At 39.7% G+C, this 14,900-nt stretch overlaps 1 protein-coding gene across 7 annotated transcripts in view; it reads right to left on the reverse strand.

The window, feature by feature from the left end:
- Window positions 1-4,351: 4,351 nt before the first annotated feature.
- The window catches only part of FMR1 (FMRP translational regulator 1), a 37,328-nt gene continuing 26,779 nt past the window's right edge, over window positions 4,352-14,900 (reverse strand). For 2 of the 7 annotated variants that reach the window (XM_040999404.1, XM_040999406.1), the window contains 5 exons: window positions 14,345-14,431; window positions 11,587-11,782; window positions 9,923-10,105; window positions 9,423-9,505; window positions 4,352-6,727 (listed from right to left, as the gene is read on the reverse strand). In XM_040999404.1, coding sequence (XP_040855338.1) covers window positions 6,617-6,727; window positions 9,423-9,505; window positions 9,923-10,105; window positions 11,587-11,782; window positions 14,345-14,431 — 660 coding nt within the window. In that variant the 3' untranslated portion in view covers window positions 4,352-6,616. Of the gene's footprint in view, window positions 6,779-9,422; window positions 9,506-9,922; window positions 10,106-11,586; window positions 11,783-14,344; window positions 14,432-14,900 lie in introns of all 7 variants that reach the window. The other 5 variants (XM_040999403.1, XM_040999405.1, XM_040999407.1 and 2 more) reach the window with 4 other exon arrangements.

The following is a 14,900-nucleotide window of genomic DNA, read 5'->3' on the forward strand; positions in this document are numbered from 1 at the left end:
AACAAAATGACCCACATCCTTGAGCCCAGCACCTACCCGTGAGACATGGATGGGGTTCCAGGTTCCTGGCTGTGGTCATATGGGTTTGAACCAGTAGAAAAAAATATTCTTCCTCCTTTTCTCTCCCTCTCTTTCTTTCCTCTTTGTAATTGTGCCTTTAAAATAGATATTTCTAAAAAAAATATTTATTTCTATTGGAAATGCGGATTTTACAGAGAGGAGAGACAGAGAGGAGAGACAGAGAGGTCTTCCACCCACAGTTTCACTCGCCAAATGGCTGCCAGGGTAGGAGCTGAGCTGATCTGAGGCCAGGAGCCTGAAGTCCCCAGGTTGCCCTCATGGGTGCAGACCTTGAATTACCCCTGCGCTGCTTTCGCAGGGCACAAGCAGAGTGGGCTCGGAAGTTGAAATGAGTCCCTTTAAAGATGTGGCTCAGGGAGCTCCCAGCATCCTGGATGCAACACTCTTAGAACTTGTTTGTACTTCGGTCCACCCATTCAATTCTCCTTTCTTCCCTTTGTTTCAGCGATGCCAAATCCACAGCACAGTCTGAATTCTCCCTTGACTTTCACGGATTTCCTGCTTGTCATCCTTCACAACTGTTTATCCAAAAACTGTATCACACACGTAATCCTGTCTTGGCTTCTACCTATCAGAGGACCTGCACAAAGACAAGGGATGTGTCAGTGTACACATCTAGAGAATTTTGCTAGTTCCCAACAATGAGCTTGTTGTTGAAAAGACCAACACAGTTGTTGCAGGAGCTGGTATTTCTAGCACAGTTGCACCTGATTCACCGGAGTGGAAAGGAACACAGGAGTCAGTGAACTCCACACTTATAAGGCCATTGGTGCACTGCTGCTTGACCATGCCTATAAGTTCAGTTGTCATGAAATTAGGGACATTCAAATATATAGCAAAGGTGAGCCAGTCAAAGCCTTAAATACAAGTGCACTACCTGGGAGAAGTGGATAGCAACCTGATTAGTATGTGTCCAAAGCAGTCAGGACCTTCTGCATACCCATGTGTAGGGGCAAGGAACACATACTTAAATCATTCAGCATGAGCCAGTTCCCACGTAGCACCATGCCGCATTTACCTGGAATTGCAAGCTTACGCAGCAGCCAAGGAGTGCAGGCTCTGGGCCTGTCAGTAGCTTCTCTGTATGTTGAATCACAGCTCTTCACAACAGTTTTGTTCTTGCGGTAGGTCTGAACATGGATCCCATAGGTCACCATGCACAAGATGCTTCACAAGCTTAACTGACTTGGTCTCTCCAGATGCTATGATTTTTCTTAATCTGTGGTCCTTTCTTGGAGAAAACTACATATACAGCTTTTTAATTGAGCCCGTGCATGAGGTATGTTTGTTTCCATAGGGTGAATGGCATCTGTATGATTTTAAATCTTGTGTTTGGTGGCCTAATGTTCTGAGCAAGGGGTGAATCCTTTAACAGAAGCCCATCAATGTATGTAAAGGTATATTTCATTCATCAGTGAGCAGAATGCTTTGTTGCCAAAAGCAACTGAAGTTCTAGGCATATATTCAGAGTAGCACTGCCACTGCTTGTCAACACTTACCACTATCAAGATAGGCTAGCATTCCATTGAAATTGTTTACCATGGAAGGGACTATTCCATCAGTCAACAGGCTTCTACATATACTACGAATTGTTGAAACCAAGGCTGGCATTGAGCCTATACTTGACATGGTAGGCAGCAGAGCTATCTCAGTACCTACTGGGTGGGCAAATACCTTTCCTTGGAATTGACTTGACTTGCAACTAGTGGAGGATAAAATTTTTACTCCCTACTCCTGCTTGTCACACTTGGCCAAGTGTTAAGGTATTGTCACTCAATTCTAAACTATACTGTGATGCTGAAACTGGAACTGTGTCCCATTGCTCCCTCACCAGATGCTCCACACCAGGTTCTGTCCAGGGCTCTAAATGGTGCAGGATGGCCGTTCTTCATTCTGATGGGAAAGACACTCCAGGAACACCAGCTGGACCCAATCCCCAGTTTCCCACACTCTCCAAAGCAGCACCATCATAGTTCCTCAGTGATTTAAGTTCTGGCCTAACAGGGTGCTGCCTTTAAGTTACAACTGTGTCAGTATCAATCAGATAGCAGTCTTTTCTCAAAGGTATTGGTTTTAATTCTGTGATCCTTTTTGAGCTTTTGGGAGTAAAAAGAAGCCTCACCGGGCTTTAGGATGGTAGTCTTGTGCAGAGCTTATTTTCTGCTACCTTAATGCTCTTACCTCAGAATTCCATTCCTTGAACATGCTTAACTAATCTGCATACAAAACACTTCAATTACTAGAGTGACTCATGCTTTTCCAATGGTGCCCTGACAGTCATCTGAGAGATGTGGTAGAGTGAATCCACTGCAGGATGTGGATGTTGGATTGGAGACCATTGTTCTGTAGATGCTTGAGCAGCATTCCCCGGTGCAGGCAGGATGTGTTGGTCAGTAACATGCACACAGGCCTACAGGCCACAGCCCCTTCATACAGTGTCAGAGAGGCCAGTGGCTTTCCCTTATTAGGCTGTGCAATGTCTCTGTGTGAGTGGCCTGCCTCTGCTTCTCTATCCCCACCCGTTTAAGTATAATGTGACCTGCATATGTAATTTTAAATGATTTAACAGTCACTAAAAATGTAAAAATGAATAGGTACAATTTTAATGAGTTAGTTAATAGATGTCAAACATTAACATTCCAATGATTAAATTTGTAAAAGTGAGATTTTTTTCATTCTTTTCTTTGATCAAGGTCTTCAAAATGTTGTGCATTCTACACTTAAAATGCAAATCCCGAGGAGCCACGTTTCAAGCACGCTTAAGCCACACGGTTAGAGCGCCCGTGCCCCAAGAGCTGCCATCACAGTGCTCTAGGATTGGATGTCAAGCGCTAGTAATGGTTGTAAATAGTTCCATCATGTGGCATTGTAAGTGCCCTGGTAGCCACTAGTAAAACCACAATGATATCTAACTGGGGGTGGGGAGCGGAGACGCCGGGCTTCCTCACTGCCTAAACACGTCTGTGGAATCTGAAGCGGCATGGCCTTCTGCTCCCTCCTGGAAATGGCTATAAACCTTGCATGACAGCAATATTTTCTTTCTCACTTCATGGTAAGTTAATTTTAATTTTTTTCTTTTAATTTTGAAAGGCAGAGCAACACAGAAATAAGGGTCTTCTACCTCTGATCTGCTCCACAAATACCCGCAAGAACTGGGTCTAGGCCGGGCCAGGCCAAAGCCAGGGACCAATAACTCCATCTGGGTCTCTCGTGTAGGTGGCAGGTAAGTAGCTGGGTTATTTGCTGCCCCCCAGGGTGTACACTGCCAAGATCGGAAGCACAGAAGAGCCATGAGCCCTGAATGCAGGCAAGTATCCCGAGTGGTAGCATAATCTGCCTCCCCATAATGCCCACCCCCGACAGTGTTTTAGTTGCACAATTCCAGCACACTTTGGAAGTACAGGCAGCTTCAGAGACTTAACAGGACTAACGCATAGTATCCTCCAGGAGGGATCACCATGCCTGCACCCATCTGGAATGTTTTTATACATACTGCGCTAGGCGAAGGGAAATGGACACATCCATACAAACAGAGTTTGACTAAGACCAGGAAACGCAGCAACAGTATCTGTGGCAACATCAGTCCCCAAATCTGTCAGGGATGTTAGTTTGCTGAGGAGTGGACCATATTACAAGTTGTGTCTCTTGGGCCAGTGTTTACTAAATCGAGGACTGATGAGTACCCTATCCATCTGTGTTCCAGGCTACATGTATAGGAATGCAGTTAGCATATCTCTGAAGAAGCACCAGATTGGGATCTGAGCCAACTTCAGTTTTGGTTCAGCAACCTTCCTTTTGAGGGGCCCTGTTAGGAGTCAGACTAGAGAACTACATTTGGGCTGCACTGGCAACTTCGAATGTTATAGCTTCTTTGAATGCTAGTACTCTGTGCTTTGACATCGATATGCAGTGAAGACGCAAAGAAGAACCACAGTGAAACCATGGAAAATTGCAGATAGGCATTCCTTTTTCTGATTAAAAAAAGCTCATCAGTGTAAAGGCTGCCCCATGTTATTTCAGATTCTAACAGCAGGTGCAACTTAGGTGCTGTCACCTTCTACATGTATGGGCCTTTTAAAGGTCACAGGTGAAATGCTGTGAGAATATGGAGAATTATTTTCACATGTTCACTTTTGCCTGTTAAGGACATAGAAAGGATGATTTGCAGCATACGTTTGCTTTGCATGATAAGTAACATTCCCCCATTATGTTTTGTTAGGAAATGTAAAGCCGGAGCAAACATCTGTCAGACTAATTTTTTGCTTTTTCGTAAGTGCAAGTTTTTAATAAAAATTTACATCTAGATAAACAATCTTCAGATTCTGAAACTTTAATAAGATTTTAAAAACATCATGACTTTGAACTGAAAACATACACGTTTAGCACACAAATATTGAAATATGAATCAACTTCCAACTCCATTTGAAAACATGTGAATCAAATTACAGTTTTAGAAGTTAGTATTTCACATTTAAGCAAGTTAGCGCCTTGCTGGATTCAGCCTTGGTAAAAAAAGAGACTTAGTGCATATTGTAATGGTACATTGCATTTTTGTACCACTTGGATTTTTCACTTGTTTTATTAAACAAGATTTAAGTTCTTCAAAGTTGGTAGATAACAGCTAACTTCCTATGACATGTGACATCGCCAGTGGTAACAGTTACACTTTGTAACAGAACACTTTCTCTAGATTTCTTTTCCTATCTTAAAACTTTAAAAGCAATCATTTGTAAGGATTGCATCAACATCAATTTAGCAGAGGAAGATCAAACTTTATTGAAACTGCTTGCATACAAAATATATTGCACTATAACCAAACAAATGTCAACATAAAATCCAATCTGTTGTCGCTAATATGTACAGAGAATATTGCCCAAGAGCAGTTACATTACAAGGTCATTCTACCTTGGTTAATTATCTACAGTATTTTAAACCAAACAGCTTACAGATGATGTGTGCAAGGTACCAATTTCTGTTTTCAAATACTATACATTCCCAGAATAAATAACTAGAAATCAACATTAATGTTTGGCAATACTTTTTAAAAGACTTTTTAATATTTGTGAAATCATGTGCAGTTTGTTGCCATTTCATATGCTTATTTGTATGCAAGGAAAAATAACTGTAAAATGAAAATTCAAAGAAACAAACTCACAAAACACATCAGAGGCAGAACTTCGGCTTGCACGGCTCTGTACAGATTCAGTGGTACCCCAACTTGGGGTTACTTTTTAAGAAAAATATAACATCTTAAGAGTGAAGGTCCTTCACATATTTTTCCTCATCAAATTTTATTAGTTGAAAAAGAAAAACAAAAAACAAAACTGAAACCGAACACATCAAAAAACAAAGAGAAAAACATAATCAAAAAATTGTGTTACTTGTTAACCGATTCTATTCTGCTTTATGATTCTGCTTATATGTCAGGCCTTATATTTCAAAGTTTACAAAACATTTCACCTGCTTCCCAAATTCCTTAGACAAAGTACCTGCATTTTACTGGATAATTACGCCTATCATGGAAATGACCTTCGTTATCTCAGAAAAGTAACTTTGAAATCAAAATATGAAAAACTTCACAAAAGTTGGAGGACAAAATAAAATAGGATCTAAGTTAAAATTGGTCATCAGGCCAAAGAGCAGGCATATTCTACTGACTTTCGCCCCAGAATTGTTCCTAGCTGAAAACATTTGTGCCTCTCTCAAATGAAGAATAGTTATTTCTTCTCCAGTCTATACATAAAAATTACACATCCCTTTCAATAACACTATTTGTCAAACTTCAGTGCAACAAAACAAAAACAAGTCCTATTCTTTATACTGCCTAACCTGATGTTTATGTAAGAAAAAATATGCAAAGCATGCATTGTTCTAGAAAGTACTAATTTGACAGGGTTTGCTACATCTTGACCATTTAGTGTTTCCAACGTATCTTCCCTGAACTCTGCATCCAAATATAATATTCCTACCTGCCAAGATATAAAAAAGGCACAGATCATACAACTTTTTTTTTGCTAATGAAAATGACAAATGTCACATCACACACATCTCGGGGTCCACAACAATACTGGAAAAGTGGACCAAAACATAAACTGACACAGGACATGAAATGACATAGCATTTCATGGAGACTTTTCTGAGACTGAGTATAGAAGTCTAGTATGATTACCATAAATGCTATTTATTCCAAAAATTGAAATGTACTGGTGAGTTCTCACTCTATGCAGGAAAATGGTCCAAATTAACAAAGAATATCACTGCTCAGTACTTTGAAAGATAAAACTAAAATCCCGCCCTGAAGTGCTAAGTATATTTAAAAGCAAGAATCCAAATTTCAAGATGTTTTTGTGCAAATGTCAAAAGTGTTGCTTATGGTCAGTACCAAAAACAAACAAAAAATTCCTAGCAGAATTGGTGTTCATTTCATGCCCTGTGCCATCTTGCCTACTATTTGTCTTTGGCCTAACAAAGTTTTCTAATATGGAATAAGAATTACAGAAATGGTATAGGAAATAGAACTTCCGAATTCTGCGGTTTAGGGTACTCCGTTCACGAGTGGTTGCTGACCATCCACGCTGTCTGGCTTTTCCTTCTTCTGGTTACGCTCTTTACCCGTGCGCAGCCGATTACCTTCGGTGGAGGTATTCTGTAATGTTTTAGTGTGGACACTCCTTTCATTATTGCAGTCAACTCTGATCTAAAACAAGTTATAATTGTTATATATACAGATCATATCCTCATGTCACTGGCCTGACAAAAAGTGTAAAGGCTACATATCATATGGGAAATGGAGATGATAATGTAAGAAGTGCAAGGAGTGAGTCTTTATTGGGTTTCATTTTAAAGCACTCTTCTTGAACTGGAACACAACGGTCATCTCATTGCATAAGTTAAGAGACACACTCACACTCCTACCACGTCTTCTTTTAAGCAGAATAAAACTGTAGGAAACGGTTAAAATCAAATGCTAGTACCGATTATCAGTTGTTATACATGACCCTAACACTAGAGTTCAAAATGATTATTCTCCAAAGATTTTGATACCTAGGAGAAAAAATAATGCCTACTTATCCTGACAAGCAGGTTAAGAACTCAAGAACTCACTGATTAGCCTTTACTTCGCAGCTTTACATCCGTCCCAGATGTGTTTCTCTACACTGTGAACTCCATCAGCTTACAGCAGAACAACACGAGCCCCGGTTTCTAGCTTGTAGGACAGATCTTCCAGAAAGTCATGGTAAATACATATTGTGAGAAAAAAATACTATGTTCTTTGAAGCACGAGAAACACATTTTAATTTGTTTTTCCACAAACAAGTTTAGAGACAATAATTTGTGGAAAGACAAATCCTAGAAGGCCATAAAGATTAATGCAGTTTAAAAACTTAGATTCCGGGGCCGGTGCAATAGCCCAAATGGCTAATCCTCCATCTACAGGCACTGAGACCCCATCTAGGTGCTGGCGCATGTCTTGGGTGCTCCCTTCCCATCCAGCTCCCTGCTTATGGCCTGGGAAAGCAGCGGAGGATGAGCTGGTCCTTGGGACCCTGCACTCACATAACAGACCAGGAGGACACTCCTGGCTTCAGAACAACTCAGCTCTGCCCATTGCAATCATTTGGGGAGTGAACTAGCAGATGGAAGATCTTTGTCTCTCCTCTCTGTAAATTTGTCTTTCTAATAACAAAAAATAAGTTAAAAAAAAGTTTTTTTGAAGAACTACAAAATAATTTAAGGGCAAACACTGAACATAGTTAATAGAAATCTAGATGTTATACCAAAGGAAAACCATGACAAATTGATCTTAAACAACTCTTAAGTATCTATTTGCTTTCAGTAAAAGTGCTAAAAAATACCCCCAAATGGTTGATTTTTAAGTTAAAAGTATGTTTAAGTGTTGGGTCATCAAAGGTTCAGTGCTTTGATCTTCCACCTACTTTCATACAGAAAACATAACTGTGTTATTCAATACTGCATTTTAAATATAACTATGCATACTTTTAACTAACAGGGTCAGACTGTTAAGACCACCAAATTCAGTGGGGAATTACCTAAACGGTACATATATACTTTATATTTTTGTAAATGACATGCATAGACATTTATTTGTCAATCTTCTTAGCTAGGCACAAGAATTTTTCTATAAGTCCTTAACCCACTAATACTTAACACTTAGCTGCTAAGTGGTCGGTACTATGGCTCAACTGGCGAATCCTCCACCTGCAAGTGCCAGCTGGCATCCCATATGGGTACCTGTTCGTGCCCTGGCTACTCCACTTCACATCTAGCTCCCTGCTTATAGCCTGGGAAAACAGCGAAGGATGGCCCAGGTCTTTGGGACCCTGCACCTGCGTGGGAGACCTGGAAGAAGGTCCTGGCTCCTGGCTTAGAATTGGTTCAGCTCTTGCTGCTGTAGTCATTTGGGGAGTAAAACAGCAGATGAAAGATCTTTCTTTCTGTCTCTCTGTAAATCTGTCTCTCCAAGAAAATTAATGTTTCTGGTTATTTCTTTAAAAAACGAAAGCTGCTATGAAATCCTAGGAATATTCCATTGCAAGGTTTTCACCGTAAGGTCTTTAATGTTGAGTGTGGTTCTAGAATGTTGAATTGTAGTTACACAATTAGCAAGAACCCTAACTACTTGCCTTGAGAGCTGAACGTTATAGAAATGGGCAATGTTCATTCTGAGAATCAGACCCCAAGCTGTGAGTATCTTCCCCATATACCAGCTATGTGACCGTGACCACAGGACTGAAGCTTCAGCTTGCTCAACAACAGTGAGCTGCTGGATGAAGAAATGAGATAACACACACACAAAGCACTTAGCCAAAGATGCCTAGACATGCTCAAAACTGAAAAACCATCGCTCTGGGCGTTTCCCACTGAGGATGACGGGGGCCCTCAGAGTCCCTGTGTGTGAGCTAGCAGCTCCTTGAGGCAGCACGGAGCTGTGCCGAGCAGCAGCTGTCGTGAGCATTGCTCTGAGACAGAACTTTCTTTTCCTCATTTAAATACCGTGCGCCTGTAACGGAAGGGAGGACGTAGCCACAGAGCTTACTCTTCTTATTTTCTAGGATGATTCTTCTTTGGGCGAAGTGAGGGCTCACAAACAGGTTATTAAAATTGCAACGTTACTGTCAAGGCTTCACAAATACATAGATTGCACATTCCCTAGAGAAATCTTATCTGTGTAGTTTTCATCAAGGTGTAAAACTACATACAATTGTAATGTTGAAGGGAAAGTATGTCACATATACTCAATCTGTAATTCTATATCTGTATAAACATAAACATCAACTTCCAGATCTCGCCCTTGCACACTGCAGTGACTCAGAGTTTACCTGAAGGGACCCGTCCGCTGTCCTTCCTTTAGCGTCCCTTGGGTTACGTGCGCGGTTATCCGTCCGGCAGTGATCGTCGTTTCCTATAGCAAGGTTTTCCAAAAGTTTAACAGTTATTGATTCTTACTTCCCACCTTCTATTTAGACAAACCATTGGCTCTAGTGTGTAATCAACAGTCAAAAATTTCTAATTACATAACAGTTAATAACGTAGCTTGCTGCAAACAAATATTCCAAAATTATTACAATTCTGCATCACCAGCGTTAAGGGTCAATATGAAATAGCAACCAGATGCGTTTAGAATCTCCAAAGAAGCAATGTTTAATCTCGTGTTCTACACGAACCATAAAGGAAGGCTATCTACGATTTTATTAGGTACCACAAAAATACGAGCCTGTTTTGCCCTAATCACCATAGGACAAAGATGAGCTCCTGATACTATTTCATCACATCATCAGGAGTTCCATGCTTTGTTCATTACTAATGCAAGCCTCTGTACCTTTGAAGCCTCCTCCACGTCCTCTTGCTCCCTGTCCTCTTCCTCCCCCACCACGCCGCCGGCCGTCTCCTCTGCGAAGGAAGCTCTCCCTCTCTTCCTCTGTTGGAGCTAATGACCAATCACTGAGTTCATCTCTGTGGTCAGATTCTGTTTCGGAAGCATTTGATGCTTCAGAATTAGTTCCTATCGAGAGTTAAAAGTTATATACCATTGTCCAACTTAAAAAAAAAAAAGGTTAAAAGAAGCTTCCAGAGATGTTTCAGGGGGGTAATGCAATGCTTTTCTCAATTTGTAAGCCCCCCAAAACAAAACAATCATCTTCCAGTTTGTAAAACATAAAGCTTTTAAATTCAAATTGAAGGGCACTGAAATATTGTAGCTAATTTTTGATCATAAACTGTTTTGGGTTTCCTTTTTGAAAATGGCATTTTATTATTGCCACCTAAGTTCAAATATCATTAACCAGCTGTGTTCCTTTACACATCTGTGCTCTCTAGAGGAAAGGTTGTCTACATCAGGTAAATTCAACATCCGACAAACAAAACCTCACTGACGAGAGCTCCTTTTAACAAGACTGGGCCACAGAGAGAGGGTAATGGATGCATTTTTGTTCAGAGATGTGCCAAAGGCCATTGTGACAACTGTCTCCAAAGAGGGGCAGGGTTTGGACCTTGTTGAAAGGGAAATGTCTCCCTGATGCTCATTTCATAATTTTCCCTCCCACTCCCAAGAGACCAACTGATCATTAATAAAAGTGTTACTCTAATAAACCATTGTGTCAGGGGATTAAACCACAGGAGATGGAAATAGGGGAAAAGAGTTCCACAGTGTGGGCAAAATTCATAGGCAAAAGAACAGACTGTTGGGAGAGGGGGTGGGTTAGGCTCAAGGCTGGCTCTAAGCGTAGGCGACCCTTCCGGACTCCAGAATATCACTCTAGTACCTCTCTCTCTCTTCCTCTGTTGGAGCTAACGCCCAATTCTAGCTTCATCATTATAGCTTCATTCCTGTGGATCTTGTAGGTTTTCCCATGTTAAGAGTTTTTTTTTTTGAAATGCAAATATTTGTGAGATGGATTATACCGTATACCAAAATTAGAAAGTTACATAGTAGATACATAGTTGAGCAAAAAGACAATAGGCACTGCACTGGCAGGGGGGACCAGGTTCACTGAAAAGTACTGGGAGAGAGAATAGAAAGAACCAAGGACAGAAGAGCTGGAAAGGCAAAGAGAAACTCTGCATACTTCTTGACTGTGCCTAGGCCTGATTTTGACCATGCCACTTGGAAATCATTCCATGACCCATAGGATACTGCAGTCAAAACTGACCAGCACATGCCTGGCATAAAATCAGCCGTAGTACAAATGAAATGTACAAATGGCTACCCAGTAATAGAATCAGGAGAGGCCTCTGGGACATCAGTACACAGGGATTAAGCAGATGGATCCCCAGTCAGAACATGGACAGTACCCATACCTGCCCTGGGAACTACACGCTTTGTCATCAGGTTTTTATTGTCTCTTACAACACCATATGACCCACTGGGAATTGGAAACCATGTAGTGAGAAACTGTTAAAATGGGGTACTAATGAGTATTAGAGGTTAGCAGCTATTAAGTCTAGGAAAAGATAAAGTTACTGAGTAAAATGCTTAGTTTGTACCTGAAGTGTATCCAGGACCGCGTCTGCCGTGCCCCCTATTCCTGTAAGGTCTACTCCCTCGGCCCATTCCTTGACCATCATCAGTCACATAGCCTTTTTCCTTATCTGCACGATTTGGTGGTGGTCTAGAACTAGCTCCAATCTGTCGCAACTGCTCATCAATCTGTAATCTCTCCAAACGTAACTGGTCTACTTCCTATTTAAAATATACAAGAGACGAGTAAAAATAATTTGACATTTTACTTAATAATATCTTTCTCCTTTTCAGAAAGATAAAAAGTATACTAGAAATACTTCAATTTCAGTTCTAAATTTACAGTAAACAGCATCACACAGAATTGTCAGGAAAGTAAAAGGTCTCCTTAAAAAGAAAATGACCACAGGGAAGAGATTATTTATATCCTGTATTAGACATCACCAAAACATGCTATGTTACAATTATACTAAACAGAACTTAAAGTCATTTGATTTGACACTATTATTCTATTCTTCTAAGGCAGATATGATAGATTTGGGACTTTTTGATGAGAAGACATTGAATAAAACAATGCTAAAATTTATGAATACAGATCAATAACATTTAAGATGAAACAACTAACCTTAAAAACCTCATGTTGAAGTTATTTTTATTAAAACAGATTTCCAAGATAATGACTTAAGTTTACAAAAGCATTGAGTATAGGCCTATTTTTGTTTTAAAAGAAAATATGAATATACTTAATTTGGGTAAGATTATACAATTAAGGAATGACAATTATCCATGAACCGAAAATGCTAATATTCCTTACTTAAGCGGAAAAAAAAAAAAACTACTTAATATCTGACCAAAGCATCAAGGGGTATTAGCACGCATTCAAAACTCTAGAGGACCACAACTCTGTAAGATCAAGAAACAGCATAAATTTAGCTGACCAAAATAAATGTCTGAGGCCACAAACTGCTTCCAATACACTGGGTTCTATCAAATCCAGATGAAGCCTCCTTTCAAACCCGTCTTGCTAACCGATCTGTAAACATTTAACTGACAGGCTACTTGGAATCAGATCCCTTCCTATGGTACCACTGATGTCTCATTTAAGCAAAGGTCATTGAAGTGACTGTCTAAACCAGGAGTGGGAAACCCTTTTTTCTGGCAAGGACCAACTGCATGCTTACAAAATCATCTGTAGGCCATTCAAAACTATCAACATAAAAAATTAAGACTGCTATAGATGTACTGAATTTTGAGTCCTTCCTGCAATTGCCTTGGCAGGATCAGATCAAATGATTTTGTGGCTCTTCCATGGCCCGCAGACTGAACATAGGCCATCTCTGGTCTTTATGAACAGTCATTGAAGAAGGCACTGTAAAACTAAATTCCCTAGTCCTTGGTATGACATGTGGTGAGGAATGCTCAGGTGGCATCTCAATGACTTTCATCTGTGCTGTGAACCATACCCTACTCTGCCTAGGACTTGAGAAAAAGAAGACTGCAGATGGTGGCTTCCTTCCTCCAAAGATACAGTACATGTATTGGGTATATCTTGCAAAACAGAATTGCATTCTAGGTTATTTCATTGGGACAAGTAATCACTTTTGGTGAGAGTTGCCAGATGGGAAAGAATGGCAACAAGACAGCTGATAATAATGAAAAAAGACATAGAACTGTGAACAAGAAAATTATTTAAGAGAACATCAGTCAAAAGAACAAAGGGTTTGATATAATACATCCTTAACTCTCCAGATCTTTGTAGTTAGTTCAGAAATATAAAGAAAAACACGCAAAATGTTAGATATAACATACTGTAAAACAAAAAACACGTAAGCAAATCAAACAGGCACCCGACCCATGCAAACCTTGCTAGATGAAGCCTTCCCACCTTTAATCAGCCTACCACCACAACATGGATGAAACGCCCAAGACAAAAATCACTTCCTTGTATTTCTTCAAGAAATTATCCAGAATTCTTGAAGAGCAACACAAGCGAAACAGAAAGTTTGATTATTTTTTAAAGACTATGTAACATGAGCTACATAATTTTGATACGTATGGAAATAAAGAAGAAACTGCAGAAAATGGATAAAATTCCATTTTGTTAAGTCAGAACATTTTGGCTAAAAAGCATTCAAAATGCAACCAATCTAGGGAAGGAACTTGCCTGAAGTTGCATAGCTAGTTCACGGCCAAAGAAAGGAAGCAAATCACTAGACTGGCAATCCAATGCTCTGTCCACTACACATTACAGCCTCCAGGCTGCAACCTAGAAACCTAGAGGAGGCATAACTGACAGATACTAAGATGGGCGAATACAAGAAGAAATAAATCATTTACAATCTGAATAATCAAATATATAGATACATGTTTATGTGCAGAGGATGATTTTATGCAATGCAGAGATTTCCTTATTAAGTGACATAAAAGGTACAACAACGTGTTACTGACACAGATTTGGCTGGCAACAAATCAGAAAATCTAGCAAAGACCATCTAGATTAGAAGGCTCTGTACAAGATTACCTAAATGGAATGTAAGCTCTTAAGGATAAGCAGACACAGAGGATTTTGATTAACAATAAATATATCAATCTTATATTTGTAATGATGAAAAACTGAGTTGCTTTCAGAACAATTTTAAAGCAAATGAAAGTGAGCATTTTCTCTATTTGCTGATCATACATTGCTGCATACAAGCTGAATTAATCCTAATTGCTGAACTGCTGAAAAACTTACTATAGAGTTTTTATATATTAGTGCAAAAGGATTAGAAATTTGGTTCTCACCTTTAAATAGTTCAGGTGATAATCCAAAAGAACAGTAGCATTAGCGATGCTGTCCTTTGTTCCAACAAAAACAAATGGTACCATACCCTGAAAAAAAATTACAACAACAAGTCTATACAAATAATGAAGGACTACTATTTTTATAATATAGGAGAAAACAGTGGGAGGGGCTGTGGGGAGGGAGAGGGTGCAAGGGGAAATCCCTCAGCCTAAGGAACTATATCACAACACACACACACACACACACACACACACACACACACACACACACACACACACACATTCTGTTAATTTGAGAAATAAACATTCAACTAAAGTGTTAAAGAAAAAATGAAGAACTAATCTGAAAAATGTAAAGAGTGACTCAATCCCTAGCACAGGGACTGGTAAACAGGAAGTATACAAGTTTGTTAGAAGTATAATTAATGCATGAAAGCAAATATAGCTAATATACTTTGCACATCTGCGAATAAAGATGAATCAACAGAGTAGTCCTTTAAATGTTCCCAGTGTTTTACAGACTACTATCAAATATTGGCAAAATCCACAAACATAA

Source organism: Ochotona curzoniae, unplaced genomic scaffold (assembly GCF_017591425.1).
Source record: "Ochotona curzoniae isolate NIBS_2020 unplaced genomic scaffold, NIBS_Ocur_1.0 scaffold_1852, whole genome shotgun sequence".
Classification (NCBI taxonomy): domain Eukaryota; kingdom Metazoa; phylum Chordata; class Mammalia; order Lagomorpha; family Ochotonidae; genus Ochotona; species Ochotona curzoniae.